Source organism: Saccopteryx leptura, chromosome 6 (assembly GCF_036850995.1).
Source record: "Saccopteryx leptura isolate mSacLep1 chromosome 6, mSacLep1_pri_phased_curated, whole genome shotgun sequence".
Taxonomy (NCBI): Eukaryota; Metazoa; Chordata; class Mammalia; order Chiroptera; family Emballonuridae; genus Saccopteryx; species Saccopteryx leptura.
Window position 1 is genome coordinate 44,514,904 of NC_089508.1, and position 16,732 is coordinate 44,531,635.

Consider the following 16,732-nt stretch of genomic DNA (forward strand, 5'->3'; position numbering starts at 1 on the left):
TGGCCGAGAATCAAACCTTGGACTCCTGCACACCAGGCTGACGCTCTACCACTGAGCCAACCGGCCAGGGCTCGTCTCATTCTTACACCACCCCAACCAGCACCTGATTTTGTATAAAAGCAGGCTCACAACTGTATTAGGGCCTACATGATTTGGGATTGTGCTCTGCGGAGCTAGACAGCTGTTGGGCAGATAAAATGTATTATGCTCACTTTGTTAAAGATGACACAAGGAGGCCGTTGCCCAGGTGATATTAATGTGTGTTGGGGGCAGGCAGGATTGTTGTAGCCTGGGGCTTGGTTTTGGGATTAAGCCTTTCCCACCCTTTTTGATGTGGGGTGGTACAATCCAATCATGCCTCAGAGAAGTGACTTTGTATTAGAGACTTCCCTATTTTGTATATTGGATTAAAGGTTGTGAAGCTACACTATAAAATGGGGGCAGAACAGGACTTGGCTCTTGGTTCCTGAGATTATCATTAGAAGAGAGAGCAGAGGAGAGCAGAGAAAGGCCACGTGGAGGAGGCCAGGAGAAGCAGCCAAGATGGTGGAGTGCTGAGTGAGATGCCAGTTTGTGTAGAGTTTGTATTTGGGATAAGGAAGGAGATGGGGAACAGAGGTGAATAAGTCTGGTGAGCTAGAAACCTTTGATTCTAGGAAACTCGGATAAGTCAGTAGCTTTGTGAGCACTGAATGTGAGTGGGTTTTGGAGCCCAGTGTGTATTTTTACTTGCCTGCTGGGTGCAAGCTAGAATTAAAGCTAATGGCCCACCAGTTTTTGGCTCCGTTGTTTCTTTACCGACTGTCCGAATCCAATGTGAACCTGCATAGGCCAGAAGGCTGCTGTGATAGTAACCCTGGCCGTGGCTCCTGGCTTTACAACAGCTAATTAAAAAACTCCTCAAAAATTCATCTGGACTTGATGTCTTTGTGGAACTCGCTGGTTACATTACAACAACCAAGACTGCCAGTCTCATCCTTGTTGCTAAATGGATTGATCATTAAATCCGATGTCCTTTCTACTGTGATAAGGTGCCAGAGAACTGTAAAACTTAATATTGGCAATGCCATTTTAAAGAGGAAAAGTCAGGCTTTCTGTCCTGTCCTTTCTTTGGAAAATGGACGGAAAAGGATATAGAAATCTCCTGACGTACAAAAACAACTAGGGTCATTTGGTTTTAAGTTCTCTGAAAGTATTAAAGTTATCTGAAGAACTTCCTTTCCTATTCAATAAGAGGCAAAATTTACATACCACCCTACACTGATTTTGGCTCTCCCTCCCTTCCTGGAATCCTAAGATTAATGGGTACCTCTAGGCAAAGGAGGAGAGATAGACACTAAAAGGTTTATGAATGTCTTTGATTGTATTACCTTGAAAGTTTTAATGTTTTTTGTAAATCCCCTAGATAAATGTTATAATCTTGTTAATGATTGTGTCATGCTATCATGCCCCCCCAACCTGTATGTGATCAAAGGGTATATAACCAACCTCTGAAATGTATTTGGCGCACATGATTTGGGTCTGCAAATGCCCCGTGTCAGTCATATGTGGCCGGCATATTTAATAAATCTCCTCCTTTAATAAAACCTTTCAAAATTCACCTGGATTTGGTGTCTCTATGTAAACCCACTTGTAAAGCCAGTAGCCACGCCACCATCACAGCCGCCTGGTCAGTGCAGGTTTGCATTAGATTTGGACAGACGGTAATGGAACAACAGAGCCAAAAACTGGCGAGTTATCACTGGAAGGTCGGTGGATAATGGTTGATGGTCATATGGGGAACTCAAGCCTTCCTGGAAACTTTGGCTAGGACTGCCCACTGTTAGATTCAGGGAGTACTGACATGCTGGGGCTGCCAAGAGTGTACAAGGTCCCTGTGATGCTGAGAACAAAGAGTTCAGCAACATCCTGCATTGAGTCAGAGACCCTTATCAGAAGTTTATGTTTGAAATTCTCCACTGAGTAATACCCCCCCCCCCCGTAACTGCGCACGACCTCCCTAGCCAATGACTAACAGCCACATCAGCTTCTGTATGATGCTTGCTCATCCTAGACAGCCACCCTATAAAAAGGAGCCATTTTAGAAGCTCGGAGCTGCAGTCCCTGTGCAGGTTTGGGGGGCTGCAGTCCCTGCGCAGTTTGTTGGCTGCGCAGGTTTGGGGGCTGCAGTGCTCCAGTCTCTTCGGAGGCGTGGGTTGCCTGCAGTCCCTGCGCAGGTTTGGGGGCTGCAGTGCTCCAGTCTCTTCGGAGGCGTGGGTTGCCTGCAGTCCCTGCGCAGGTTTGGGGGGCTGCAGTGTTCCCCTGTGTGGGTTGCCTGCAGTCCCTGTGCAGGTTTGGGGGGCTGCAGTGTTCCCCTGTGTGGGTTACCTGCAGTCCCTGCACAGGTTTGGGGGGCTGCAGTGCTCCCTTGCATGGGTTGCCTGCAGTCCCTGTGCAGGTCTGCAATAAAACTTATAAAATTTACTTTGTGTCTGCTGTGGCCTATCTCGCCGGGATGTAACAGATGGAGGCCCCAGCGAGATAGACTGTGTAAGACCCCTCCTCACGGAGTGGGCTGCAGCAGACGTTGGTAGCTGGCCAGCCTCTGGCAGTTGCCGTTTGGAAACTGAATTTGGCTGATTTGAAACCTTTGGAGTCTCGAGACTGTTTGGTAAGGAAGCTTCCTCTTTGAATATTTGGAAACAGAGCTCTGGTTAGAAAAGGGTGTAGTAGAGCAGGTGGGACGCCACCTGATTTCTCCCCACCCGGTTGGTCAGGGAACGCAGGACGCTGCCTTCTCCCTTTGGTTTTGGTTTAGAAGTTTTGTTTGTTTTGTGTGCATATTTGGTTTGTTTGTCTGCTACTGGAATGGCCAACTTAAGAGCAGACTGGCCAAACCAAGGATTGCTAGACCCATAGAAAACATAGAGAGTCTAGCGTACTATCACCAGCACCCACCTGCAGGCACATGGCACGGTCAGTGTGTAGCCCAGTATAGCAGCAGAGGTAGAGAAAGAAAAGGCAGCCAGGCTGCAGCTGGCTGCAGGAGAAGTGGCAGGCTCCCCTCACAGTTTCAGGCACTTGCCCCTCCCCCTTGGGCACCAGCTCAAGGGCTGAGCCACTACTTAGTCAGGCAAAAGATAACAGTGCAGTAAGCTAGAGGTTATCATCACCTTGCTACAGCCCTCTGCCCTCCTCTGCTTTGGCTCCGGGGAATCCCCACCTCCTATCTGGAGCCAGACCTGAGGAGAAGATTTAGGGAATTACGGACCCTTCTAAACCCACTGCTTTAGGCTTCTTTAAATACAGGATACCCAGTTTTGCTCTCCTAGTCAAGCCCCTCAGTGAGATCTTCTGAGCATGGCTTTTAAGGTCTATAATGACCAAGGAAGTAACAGAAAAGGCAAATAAGGCCCAAAAGAAGTCAGGAAATACCAACTTTTGGCTCCAGCGCCCTAAGGAGCTTTCATCAAGGCCCTGCTCCAGAGTGGAAAGAAAGGTCATTGAACTGAAGCCTGCCAGGCTTCCCGGCCCCATCAAGGGACACGTCTGTGCTGTGGAAAGAGGGACATGAGAAGGTAAGCTGCCCCCTTGCTCCATGGAGGGAGGGTTCAGTCTCTTCTAGCCCTGCTCCAGCTACCTGTGACCTGACCTTGCCCAGCGTGCTGGGAATTGCCACTGAAGGCCTAAGGACATCGTTCACGAGCCTAAGGTATTTCTTCCAAGTAGCAGATAAGCTAATAACACAAGGGCCATCTACTATGCCTTGCTTGAATATTTAAGTTTTATTTATCCCTCAAAGATCTCTACTGTGGGTATTGACAGTCTGGTTTTATTGCTTTATGTTTAGTGTCTCCTTTATTTCTCTTATCTCAATGCCCCATGCCTATTATAGGCTGGGACCTGCTGCTAATTCCAGCTAGAAGCAGTGGTCACTAGGACTTAAACTCTAACTGCAAAGTGTAAAAATGTAACACCCTTTCCCTAAGTACTTGCAGGTTTTATAGGTTACTCAGCAAACTGTTCAAAGACTGTCCAAGAGGCACTTCTAGCAGTACACCACCCAAGGACTGACTCCCACCTAGACGGGTCCAGACACCATGATCCTGACCACTCCCACTACTGCCAAGGTAGAAGGCATACCCGCCTGGGTCAACCGCAGCCGGCTGAAGCTTGCAGTCCCAGCAGAGACACCTTTGTGGACAGCGAAGACTGACCCTGCCAACCCTTGTAAGCTGACCCTGAGAAGGACAGCATGCCCTGCTTCAGCCACAAACCAGAAGTTAACTGGTCCACACATGGAGACTTTGGGGAGGGAGGGAAACTAAGGTAAAGGAAAGCCAAGTAAGTCATCTTAAGGTTTGATGCATGTACTGCTATGAGTCATACAGAAAGGAGGTGTAAGTCCCTTGGCTGAGAGAGAAGGTATAAGGTAAATGAAAATTATATATGTGCTCATAGCTACCACTATAGAATAATCTGTGAATATTGGTCATGTGTCTAATAGGCTACTTATGAAAGGGACACCTCCAAAAAGCAATCTTTAAAAGAGGATTACTTATTGCTAACTTAGTCCTTGCTGAAGGTTAAGGTTTTGAGGAAATAAATTAGAAAGGAATTGTATGGTTTTGATAATAGAAGGTATGAGGTGTAGAGGTACTTTTGAAAAGAAAAGGAAAAGTAAGTTGTTATGAAGGCCAGTTATTTCTGGATAAGAAAGTGCATAAAAGTTGAAGGTTTGTGTAAGTTGCAGAAGGTTTGTGTAAGTTGCAGAAGGTTTGTGCAAGTTGTAAGAAGTTAGTACAGAGAAGAAAAATGCAAGGCAGAAAGAAATTAGTCCGTAAAGCTTGTAGTACTAAGGGCACACTATCAGCGTGCCAGCACATACTAGGGAGGACCCCTGACCCAATTAGCTTATAGCTACAGCTAAAGTAGAAAATTCTCATGAGCCTCAGCCTTATACCATTCTCCCCACTGATGAAGAATCAAGGATTTGATTTATGCCCAAAAGAGATGGGGGAATGTTAGATTCAGGGAGTACTGACATGCTGGGGCTGCCAAGAGTGTACAAGGTCCCTGTGATGCTGAGAACAAAGAGTTCAGCAACATCCTGCATTGAGTCAGAGACCCTTATCAGAAGTTTATGTTTGAAATTCTCCACTGAGTAATACCCCCCCCCCCGTAACTGCGCACGACCTCCCTAGCCAATGACTAACAGCCACATCAGCTTCTGTATGATGCTTGCTCATCCTAGACAGCCACCCTATAAAAAGGAGCCATTTTAGAAGCTCGGAGCTGCAGTCCCTGTGCAGGTTTGGGGGGCTGCAGTCCCTGCGCAGTTTGTTGGCTGCGCAGGTTTGGGGGGCTGCAGTGCTCCAGTCTCTTCGGAGGTGTGGGTTGCCTGCAGTCCCTGTGCAGGTTTGGGGGGCTGCAGTGTTCCCCTGTGTGGGTTACCTGCAGTCCCTGCGCAGGTTGGGGGGGGCTGCAGTGCTCCCTTGCATGGGTTGCCTGCAGTCCCTGTGCAGGTCTGCAATAAAACTTATAAAATTTACTTTGTGTCTGCTGTGGCCTGTCTCCTGGGATGTAACACCCACAACCAAGCACACCAAAAAAAAACTTCCCAGGGGCCTTTGGAAAAAAGCGACCATCTGCCAGCCAGTGAAATTTCACCACGTCATATTAGCTCGACCACCCTAGGGACCCTTTAAATATCTCCCACACGGGTCACTCCTTGCGACTTCCCTGGCCTCCATCTTTCCTTGGGGCCAGGGAACCTCATTGGGAGGGAAGCACTCTGTACTCAATAAAGCCTTTTATTATTTCACACTTCGAGGCTCCGGCCTCCTTCCTTCCTTCTCGGCAGGGAAAAATACCATACATTTTGGTGCCGAAACCCGGGAGGAGTTTGAAGTCTGCAAGGATCGCTCCTCTTCCCATCCCTCTGAGAAAGAACCAGGATCTCCAACCTTCCACCCACTTCGGCGCACGGTGCAGTAAGTCCCCTGTCTCCAGCCTTCCCCTCAGTTCTTTCCGCCGAGACTCCCTGTCCGAAACCGTAGCTACGTCAGGGAAGTCTTTCCGTTCCGAGTGCTTGTGCTCATGGAGACGTCCTGAGCACATCCACTTTACCTTTTCCATCCGTGGCCAGACCTTGGGTTTTGGGATGCTGATGCTCAAATCTGACCACTCCGAGGACTGAGGCCGGCCGTGGGGGCATAGGAATCTGCCTCCTTAAAGAAGAAGAAACTGTTCTTCTCCGCTGTGGCCAGGCCACAGAACCCACTGAATTAGCCTCCTGAAGGGACTTTCGGTTTTAACACCCTCACCACTTTATTTTATTTATTTATTTATTTTGTTGTTAAAAAAAAAAACCCAGTTTCAAGGCCCCCGTGGGCCTGCGGGCCCCGCGAGGGACCAACCCCGCGCCGCCGAGGCCCCCCACAGGGCCAGCTTCCCCCCCCCGCGGCCCCCACCCTGCCAATCCTACCCCCCAGGGGGGTGAGAGGAGAGTGGAGGGGAGAGGGGGAGGAGAGCCGCTGCAGGGGGTGGGGCAGGGGAGGGCCGCGGGGGCCCCCTCACCACTTTAACTATTGCCAAAAAAGCTGGGAACTGATTGAAGATTTCTTACATTCACAGCTTCTAGATATTTGCACGCCTGTCCTTAATCTCTGTGCCGCCTGTTCCACCGCGTAGGCCTTTTTCTGGCCAGAAAAACCTCACCTAAAACCTCCGCTCCTGATCTTTCCTTCTCCGCGGACTCCCAACTCTCTCCCTCTCCTGCCTGACCCCTGGGGTCACCCCTCTCTCTCAGGACTTCTCTCTGGTCCCTCTTTCCACTCGGGTCTCTTCCCTTCGAGAGCCCCCTTCCCCCCTTCACAAAATTCTGTTTTTTATTCACCACTACCACTCTCTTTCTCCTCCCCTGCTGGTCAGGGGCCCCTTCCCTTTTCCACTGTGTTCTTTCTTTCTTTCTTCCTTTCTTCATTTCTTCCTTTCTTCCTTTCTTTCTTTCTTTCTTTCTTTTTGTATTTTTCTGAAGTTGGAAACAGGGAGGCAGCCAGACAGACTCCCACATGCGCCTGACCAGGATCCACCCAGCGTGCCCACCAGGGGGCAATGCTCCGCCCATCTGGGCCATCGCTCTGTTGCATCCAGACCCATTCCAGCACCTGAGGCAGAGGCCATAGAGCCATCCTCAGCGTCCGGGCCATCTTTGCTCCAAATGGAGCCTTGGCTGCAGGAGGGGAAGAGAGAGACAGAGAGGAAGGAGAGGGGGAGGGGTGGAGAAGCAGATGGGCGCTTCTCCTGTGTGCCCTGGCCAGGAATCAAACCCGGGACTCCTGCACGCCAGGCATACGCTCTACCACTGAGGCAACTGGCCTGGGCCTCCACTGTGTTCTTAAGTCTCTTCTCTATCAGCCATTCTCAGCCTGGCATTGGCTCTTACACCGGTTTACAGGACCCCAAGGCCCAACCCCAATTTTCTTGCAGGAAGTTCTGGCCCTGTCCTGCCTTTGGCTCCTGTGTTTCCTGCGGGATCTGGGTGCCGGGCTCTGCACAAGCCCTCCTCCTCTTATTCCCAACCCCCAAACCCCTATCCGAGACCTGTGAACATGGCATTTAAAGTTTTTAATGGTCCCAACTAGTAGAAACAGGCCAAGACTGTTCGCCAGGCCCACATGCAGCAGAAGGTAACACTCCGAACCCAAACTCCTGTGGCAACCCTGAGGCCAGTGGAACAACAGGGGCAAGGCACAGGAAGTGCCTGGCCAAGTCTGAGCTGCAAAGAAAATCCTCACCAGAAGCTTGCTTTAAGTGTGGCAAGCAGGACCACTGGTCCAGGCAGGGCCCCTGCCCGCGGCTGCCCACTGAGCCCTGCCCTGATTGCAAACAGCCCAGTCACTGGTGGAGCAATTGCCCCTTTGGGCAACAGGCTTTTCCTCAGCGCTTCTATGTGGAGGACAAGCCACCCGAATGGGAGGCCAAACCAGCGAGGTGAGCGCATGGCTCAAACTCCTAGGACACAGCCTGGACTCGAAGAACCCAAGGTATGCTGCAACGAGTGGGTAAATGCATCTCATTTCTTGTGGACACAGGGGCTACCTTCTCTGTTTTGCCATCACACTCTGGACCTCTAATTCCCTCACAGGTCTCGGTTATGGGAATGGATGGGACCCCTTTCTTTCCCCTTTTTACGCCACTCCTGACATGCAGTTTTGCCTCAAGCTTGCCTCCATACAGGACCACTGGCAATCGGAACCACTGGACTCCATCCATCTCTAGCTCACCAAAAGGCTGGACCCTGCAGATCTCCCTATTACTCCTCTTTTTAAAAAATCCTTACAGGACCACATCCGCAAAGTTTCTCAACTCACAGCCAGATATTCCTCCTGACACCCCTCAAAACCACCACCTTCTGATCTCCCCCTCCCCATGATGCCCCTAATCAGCAGGAAGTAGCCAGACGAATAAATGGCGCCCCTATTCTATTTAACACAAAAAATCAGAATGTAAGGTCAGTGGATAATGGGGGATGGTCATGTGGGGAACTCAGGCCTTCCTGGAAACTTTGGTTAGGACCGCCCACAACCAAGCACGCCAAAAAAACTTCCCAGGAGCCCTTTGAAAAAAAGCGACTGTCTGCCAGCCAGTGAAATTTCACCATGTCATATTAGCTCGACCACCCTAGGACCCTTTAAATATCTCCCACATGGGTCACCCCTTGCGACTTCCCTGTCCTCCATCTTTCCTCGGGGCCAGGGAACCTCATAGGGCGGGAAGCACGCTCTGTACTCAATAAAGCCTTTTATTATTCCACACTTCGAGGCTCCGGCCCCTTTCCTTCCTTCTCGGCGGGGAAAAATACCTTACAATCACCTTTAATCCTAGCTTGCACTGGGTGGGCAAATAAAAACACACACTGGGCTCCAAAACCCACTCATTCAGTGCTCACAAAGCTACTGACTTATCCAAGTTTCATAGAATCAAAGGTTTCTAGCTCACTAGCCTTATTCACCTCTGTTTCCCATCTCCTTCTCTCTGCACAAACTGGCTTTTTCAGTACTCCTCCATCTTGGCTGCTTCTCCTGGCCTCCTCCACGTGGCCTTTCTCTGCTCTCCTCCCTGCTCTCTGCCCTCCTCCTAGAAAGCAATCACTCTTCTCCTGGAACAACGTGATCTCTCTTCCTTTTAAAACCTTTTGGCGTGAAAGCCCTCCCTCAACACATATTAACATACTAATGGCTGCTCCATTTCCAAGGGAATGTCACAAACCTGGTTGGCCTCCTCTGGTGCTTGCTCCAGCTCCAGGGTCGGCATCTCTTTCTCCCACGTTTGCTCCAGCTCCTTCCACTGATCAATTTGCAGGTCCCAGGCAGCCTCTTCCACAGAGCTCTTGGTTTCCTCACGCATGGCTGTAAGTCAGCCAGCCTATGGCCCCCAAAAGGACAGACATAGGGAACGATAACAGCAGCCAGTCCTCTACTCCACCACTCAAAGGTAGTGGCGGCTCTGTACTCATTTGTATCAAATCCTGTGGCAGACTACGCCAAATGTAATGCCAGTAGCCACAGCCACCATCACAGCCTCCAGTCCCATGCAGGTTCACGTTGGATTCCAGACAGATGATAATGAAACAACGGAGCCAAGAACTGGTGGGCCATTAGCTTTAATCCTAGCTCACATACACAAAGTGAGAAAACACTTCCTTTTCCATTCAGGGCTCCCAAAGCCACTGACTTATCCAAGTTTCCTAGGATCAAAGGTTTCTACCTCACCAGCCTTATTCACCTCTGTTCCCCATCTCCCTCTCTCTGCACAAACTGGCTTCTCCTTCAGCACTCTACCATCTTAGCTGCTTCTCCTGGCCTCCTCCATGTGGCCTTTCTCTGCTCTCCTCTCTAATGTTAATCTCAGGAACAGAGAGAGAGCAAGCTCCCAGTCCGCCCCACTTCATAGTGTAGAAATCAAAACCTTTAATCCAATATACAAACAAGAAAGTCTCTGATATAAAGTCACTTATCTGAGACATAATGGGATTCCTCATGAGAGTGCACCACCCCACATCAAAAAGGGTGGGAGGCCCTGGCCGGTTGGCTTAGTGGTAGAGCGTCGGCCTGGCGTGCAGAAGTCCCGGGTTTGATTCCTGGCCAGGGCACACAGGAGAAGTGCCCATCTGCTTCTCCACCTCTCCCCCTCTCCTTTCTCTCTATCTCTCTCTTCCCCTCCCGCAGTCAAGACTCCATTGGAGCAAAGTTGGCCCAGGCGCTGAGGATGGCTCTGTGGCCTCTGCCTCAGGCGCTAGAATGGCTCTGGTTGCAACAGAGCAACACCCCAGATGTGCAGAGCATCATCCCCTGGTGGGCATGCCGGGTGGATCCCGGTCAGGTGCATGTGGGAGTCTGTCTGACTGCCTCCTCGTTTCCAACTTCAGAAAAATACCAAAAAATTTAAAAAAATTTTTAAAAAGGGTGGGAAAGGCTTAGTTCTAAAACCAAGCCCCAGGCTACAAGGATCCTGCCTGCTCACAGCCTGCCCCCAACACACATTAATATAATCACACCCATACCAAGCAAGAAGGGCAACTAATATGATCACCTGGGCAACGGGCTTCCAAGTGGGCAGCGCCATCTTAAACAAAGTGAGCATAATATATTTTATCTGCCCAACACACTGTATTTAAATTTCACCTCAATAATAAAAAAATGGATGCGGGGAAAGAAAAACGGGCAATGTTGAAAAGTGACACTAATTGACATAAGTTAAAATTTGGTGTGGGAAACCTTTCTTCAAAAACATGTTAAATAGAAAAACATTTCACTAAGCTCTGCTGGATATGTAACTAAACATGGACATCTAAAAGTCCTGCAAACTGAGTGCTTTCTTTGTCTGAGGTCCTCCGTCCCTCCTTGGATACCCGCAGGACCCTGGGAGATCCCGGGCGGGTGCAGGAACAAAGCAACCTCACCTGCCCAGGTTCCCGCCCCTTGTCGGACCGCAGAGACCCATTGCTCTGCTCTCGTCAATATCGCGGCAGGGACCCGCCCATTGATTTCTGTCACACCCATCTGAACTGTCCGTTCACCTTTCAATCAATTCAAATATCGCAAAGGCAAAAACCAATCGCAAGTCTCGTCGAAGGGAAGAGGCGGGCACGTTTCCCGGAAGTATTGGTTAAAATCTCTCCAATCAGAGGCTTGTTGTGGGAAGTTTGAATTTGGCTGAGGCTTGGGTGGTAGGCGTTCTTGCTTGAAAGGCGGCGGTGGTCTGGAAGAATTCCTTTGCTTTTAGTTTGAAGTCTCACACTAGAAGCTGTTTCAGGTAGGTGGGTGCTGGAGAGCTGGAGGGAGTGCGCTGGCCCGCTTCCTTCTAGAAGGTCTGGAAGGATCCGAGGACCAGCAGCTGGGAGCGGGACGCCGCTCGGGGGAGGGCTTACTAAGACCCTGTTACCGGAACTATCGGAAGCTGATGACACAGTCCTCCAGAAGATTGTTTGTTGCCTTGATCTATGTAGCAGTCAGCATTTCACTGATGGGGCGTAAGTGGCCTTTGGAGAGGATCGATACATAGCATTCATGGCTCTGATACTATATTTAAGTAGCTCCTCCCAAATTCTGTGACAACTGTAAACGCCCGGGTTGAAAACCTGTAGGCAAGCAAGAATAAAGCATTCTAGACTCTAAAGCCGGAAGAAACTCAGGTGTAAGTGAAGAGCCAGTTTGCCTAGCTAGGAACCCCCGCTACACCTTTTAGCTGTACTCACGTGGGCGGTTGATTTACCTCGTTTGTAAATGGCCATAATACTTAACTGCCCGTCAGGGTTTAGGTGATAAATATGCCTTTAGTATTAGTGTACTCTCTCTCTCTCTTTCTTCTGTGTATAGTGCTATGTTGTATTTCAAAATAAATAATACATTTTTTTTCATTGTTTAGCAAATCAATATTTGTGGGAGGTGGCAAATCAAATGGGGGAGGGTTCTTCATGAAAAGCACAGTCCTTGGTCCCTTCCCCTGGACTCGTAAAGGAAAATTTATTAGCATCCAGGTCAGACAAATTCACATTTTTTATACTCTGTTGATTGCTTAAAAATCATGTCACATTTTAATTTGTGCATTTCTTGTGCAGATTTTTCTTTTATTTGGAATTTTCCAGTGGACTTTCACATTTGTTATTATTGAAGAATATAGTGTGCTTACAACTTTTTAAACTTCCTAATGGCAAACTCTACCTCTTTTTCCCCTTTTCTTTTATGTTGGCAAGAATTTTCTCTGGAAACGCAGTCCTTTTTCTCAAGTTTGGCAGTTGTTCCCTATACCAGATCCATAGGTAACCCTCTTAGGCTTTCCACTTTATTCTTTTCATCAGTTCGATCACGGTTTCTTGGAACCCATGACGTTGTGTTTTTTTTTATCTTTCTCTATTGTGTTGCTTGAATACGTTCTCAAAGGTCTTTCTATAAAAAGAGTATATGCTAAGTAAACTATATAATTTTTTTACATGACCGAAAAGAATTTTATTACACACTGATTTGATTACCCTTCTATGTCACCATGGTAATTATTCCAAAAACCCTTCTTTTTCTTAATCTTATATATTCAATGCCTATTTATCATCCCGACTTATCTAATAGGTATCTCTTGTGGGATTTTTTTTGTTTGTTTTTTTGGCTTGAGAAAAATAGTCAAGTCGCCTGCATTCATCACCAGGGAAAGCTGAGGAATTATTCTGTATATTATTGAAAGCAGCTTCCTGAGCTTCACTTTGTTGGTCTAGCAAGGTCCTATTTACAACCCCAGAATAGGCTGTAGTGTCTTATCTTTTGATAACCTCTTTCCCACTCTTCAGTGTCACATATTTATTACAATTTTGTATTTCAGTGTTTTATTTCTGAGGCTGGGACTGGAGGTGAGCTGGAATCTTAATTTTATTTATTTATTTATTATTGATTTGTGTGAGAGAAAGAGAGAGAGAGAGAAAAAAACATCAGTTTTTTGTTCCACTTATTCATGCATTCATTGGTTGATCTTGTATGTACCCGACCTGGGATCAAACCCACACGCAGCCTTGGTGTATTGGGATGATGCTCTAACCAACTGGGCCTAGTATCTCAATTTTCTTAATAATAAAATGAAAATTCATGTAAGTTGGTCTCTCTCTCTTTTCCCTGACAGGATGTCTTCATCACATTTTGCCAGTCGACACAGAAAGGATTTTAGTACTGATATGATTAGAACTAAAATTGCTCATAGGAAATCATTATCGCAGAAAGAGCACCGACATAAAGAATATGAACGAAATAGACAGTTTGGTTTGAAAGATGTCAACATTCCAACCACAGAAGGTAGACTTCCTGAATTAGATGGGACAGCTCAAATGTTTGCTCCAGAAAAGGCCAGTGTCAAACCAAGTAAGTAAAGGTTTACTGTAATATTAAGTGCTTTGAAAAATAAAAAAAAAGTTGGTTTAATAACAGGTTTAAAAATCTTGACCAGAAGAATGGAATTTTGTAATACCATTTTGAATAACTTAATGTTTTCTACTGTCTATTTAAGGCAAAGGCTAGGCTTAAGCTATTTTAGCATGGCTAGAGCCAGTCACATAAGGAGTATAACACTTTATTTTTTATATTGCCTTATAGAAATTCTTAATTCTGGAGTTTGGGTAAGGTAAGTGTTGACAAGATAAATTAATAAGGGACATAAAAATAGAACTGATTGAAGAATCAATGAAGTAGAGATACTTTGCCAGTAAAAACATTTCTTAGAAGGGCAAAGAATTCTTCTTTGCAATTTGCCAAAAGGGATAAAACCATCTGATACAGAAATGATCTTAGCAAGAAATAAAAATAATAAAAGTAGTGTCTTAGAACTCAAGGGATGCTATAGAGAAGAAAGAGACCTGGGAAGTGGTTTTTGCATTTAATAGGAATCACTAGACTCCTATTTAGTTGTATCTGTATACTGACTGTATAACAGGCATTAGGAGCCAGATTACAGTAAAATAAAGCAAGGATAAATGGTGAAGAAATGACAGAAAGAGAGAAAAGTCTTTTTAGATGTTTTATAGAGAAAGAAATGAGATGTGAAGTTGTTCAGATGTTCACTGCTTTAGTTTTGTCATTGTCCAGGATCGGTGTAGGTTGTGGCAGGTACAAGACATTCAACGTAATTGAGTTTCATTGAGTCTGTAAAAGAGGGGATTGGGCTAAAATATTTCTTTCAGATTTATTATTTCTGTGATTCTAAAGGAAAGTGAGAAAAAATTGGATAAACGTGTTGTAGGTTTCGTTTTTGTTTTTGAGATGAGGTGATCAGTGTGTTTGAAGGTCAAAGGAAATGGGTTGGTTGTTGGGGAGAGGAGAGAATGGCATCTCTTATGAGGTAGAAGGAAATAAAAACTGGGCCATAAAATAATATTTATATAAAATGACTTTTCAAGGAAGAGCCAGACATTTTTGCCTGAGAAGATGTGATGTTACTGCTTCTCCTTGCTGGTTGGCTCCTTGCTTCTACTCTTTTATTTTTATTTTTGAATTTTTATTTATTCATTTTTTTTTTTTTAGAGAGGAGAGGGAGAGACAGAGAGAGAGAAGGGGGGGAGGAGCTGGAAGCATCAACTCCCATATGTGCCTTGACCAGGCAAGCCCAGGGTTTTGAACCGGCAACCTCAGCATTTCCAGGTCGATGCTTTATCCACTGCGCCACCACAGGTCAGGCTCCTTGCTTCTACTCTTGCCCTCTCAGATATTCCAGTTCTTGACCAGAATTTCTCAAATGGAAGTTTAGCCATGTTAATACACTATTAAAATATCTTTTATTTGCCATTTGCAAAGGTCTAGGGGTAGGAGTGGGCCTGGTGTATTAAGGGGGGCTAGCTCTGGTAGAGCCCTAAGGGCCATCATTATAAGGACATTGGCTTTTACTCTGAGCGAAATGAGACACCATTAATGCATTAATGGAAATGTAGGTAATCTGATTCATGTTTTCAAAGTGCAGTATCACTTTGGTTGTGTTAAGAATAGGTTGCAGGTGACAAGCACGGCCTCAGGGAGACCAGTTAGGAGACTACTGCAATAGTTTAATTATTATAATAGCTGATAGTTGATCAGAGTGGTAGCAGCAGAGATAGATGGTTGCATTCTGGATATATTTTGAAGTTTGAACCAATAGGATTTCCTAATGGAGTGGATGCGGGGTTGATAAAGAGGAGTCAGGTTGATTCCAAGGTTTTTGGCTTGAGCAGCTGAAAATATGGAGTGGCCATTTACTAAATTGTAAAAGACTGAGGAAGGAACAGTTTTGAGGGGCGGGGGATGGTAAGATTAAGAGTTCAGTTTTAGGTGTGTTAAACTTGAGATGGCTATGGAAGAAGAGTTGTTCAAAGGTAGTTGGAAATACAAGATGAATTCAGAGGAGAATTCTGAGCTGGAGATATAAATTCTGGAGTTGTCAATGCCAACTTATACATGGTGTTTGAAACTATAAGACTGGATATGACTATCTAGAGTTTTGGTGTGGAAAAAGGAGAGAAGAGGAGTGAACACTCCCAATATTTGGAGGTGATGACAAGAGGGGAAACTAGCAAAGAACTGAGGAGCAATGCAAGTAGAGTTCAGCCGGAAGAGTATGGTTATCTTTAGAAACAAAAGAAACAAGCACGTCAAAGAGGAAAGCTTGATTAATTGTGTCAGTGCTTCTTGTTAGGCCAAGTAATATTAGAAGTGAGAATTTAAACTTTATCGTGGTGGTCACTAGTGGAGTGGAGTTCAAGAAGTGAAAGCCAGATTGGTATTTGATAGTTTGATCTGATGACAGGAAACGTGAAGCTGGGTCTTTAGTGAAGAGGAAGAAATAGTGGGAAGCAGCGATGAGACCTCCTCTCCTTAGGCCTGGTGATATTATCAGTGTGGGAGAAAAAGATAGTCAAACACTTGCGAGGACAAGAAGGATCTTCAGGAGAGAGCCAGGTTTCAGTCAGATCAGATGTAGGGGACAATCACAGGAGTTGAGGATACAGGGGTTTATTAATGATTGACCACGTCATCATCTGAGCTTTATAGTACCTTTTGTTTTCTGCCTAGATTATCTTTTTAAAACAACTTTCTTGAGGTATAATTTACATACCATAACATTCACCCATTTAAATATATGCTTTTTTTTTTTTAAGTAAATTTCCTGAATTATACAACTATAGCCCTGGATTGTTGTTTTTGTGTGTGTGTGAGTGACCCCTTGCTCGAGCCAGCGACCTTGGGCTCAAGCTGGCAAGCCTTGTTCAAACCAGATGAGTCCACGCTCAAGCTGCCGACCTCAGGGTTTCAAACCTGGGTCTCCGTGTCCCAGTCCGACGCTCTGTCCACTGCGCCACCACCTGCTCAGGCCCCTGGATTGTTTTTAACTCCTTTATGCCAGAGGTTGAAATTTTTGAAATTTAGTTTTTCAAAAGTTTTCTGAAAATTCACATCACTTCTTTTTTGTGTGTTGACAGAGACAGAGAGATAGAAGGATGGATAGGGGCAATCAGAAAGGAAGGGGGAGAGATAAGAAGCATTAATTCTTTGTTGTGGCACCTTAGTTGTTCATTGATTGCTTTCTCTTATGTGCCTTGACTGGGGCGAGGGGGCAGAGCTACTACAGAGCAAGTGACCCCTTGCTCAAGCCAGTGATCTTGGGCTTTAAGCCATCAACCTTTGGGCTCAAGCCAGCGACCCTGCACTCAAGCTGAATGAACCAGCACTCTAGCCGGTGACCTCCG

The 16,732-nt window shown here is 46.4% G+C and overlaps 1 protein-coding gene across 4 annotated transcripts in view; it reads left to right on the forward strand.

Annotated features, from left to right (window-relative positions):
- Positions 1–11,182: 11,182 nt before the first annotated feature.
- DLGAP5 (DLG associated protein 5) overlaps positions 11,183–16,732 on the forward strand; it is a 46,118-nt gene continuing 40,568 nt past the window's right edge. For all 4 annotated transcript variants that reach the window (XM_066342331.1, XM_066342332.1, XM_066342333.1 and 1 more), the window contains exons 1-2: positions 11,183–11,298; positions 13,150–13,385. In XM_066342331.1, coding sequence (XP_066198428.1) covers positions 13,151–13,385 — 235 coding nt within the window. In that variant the 5' untranslated portion in view covers positions 11,183–11,298; position 13,150. The remainder of the gene's footprint in view (positions 11,299–13,149; positions 13,386–16,732) is intronic.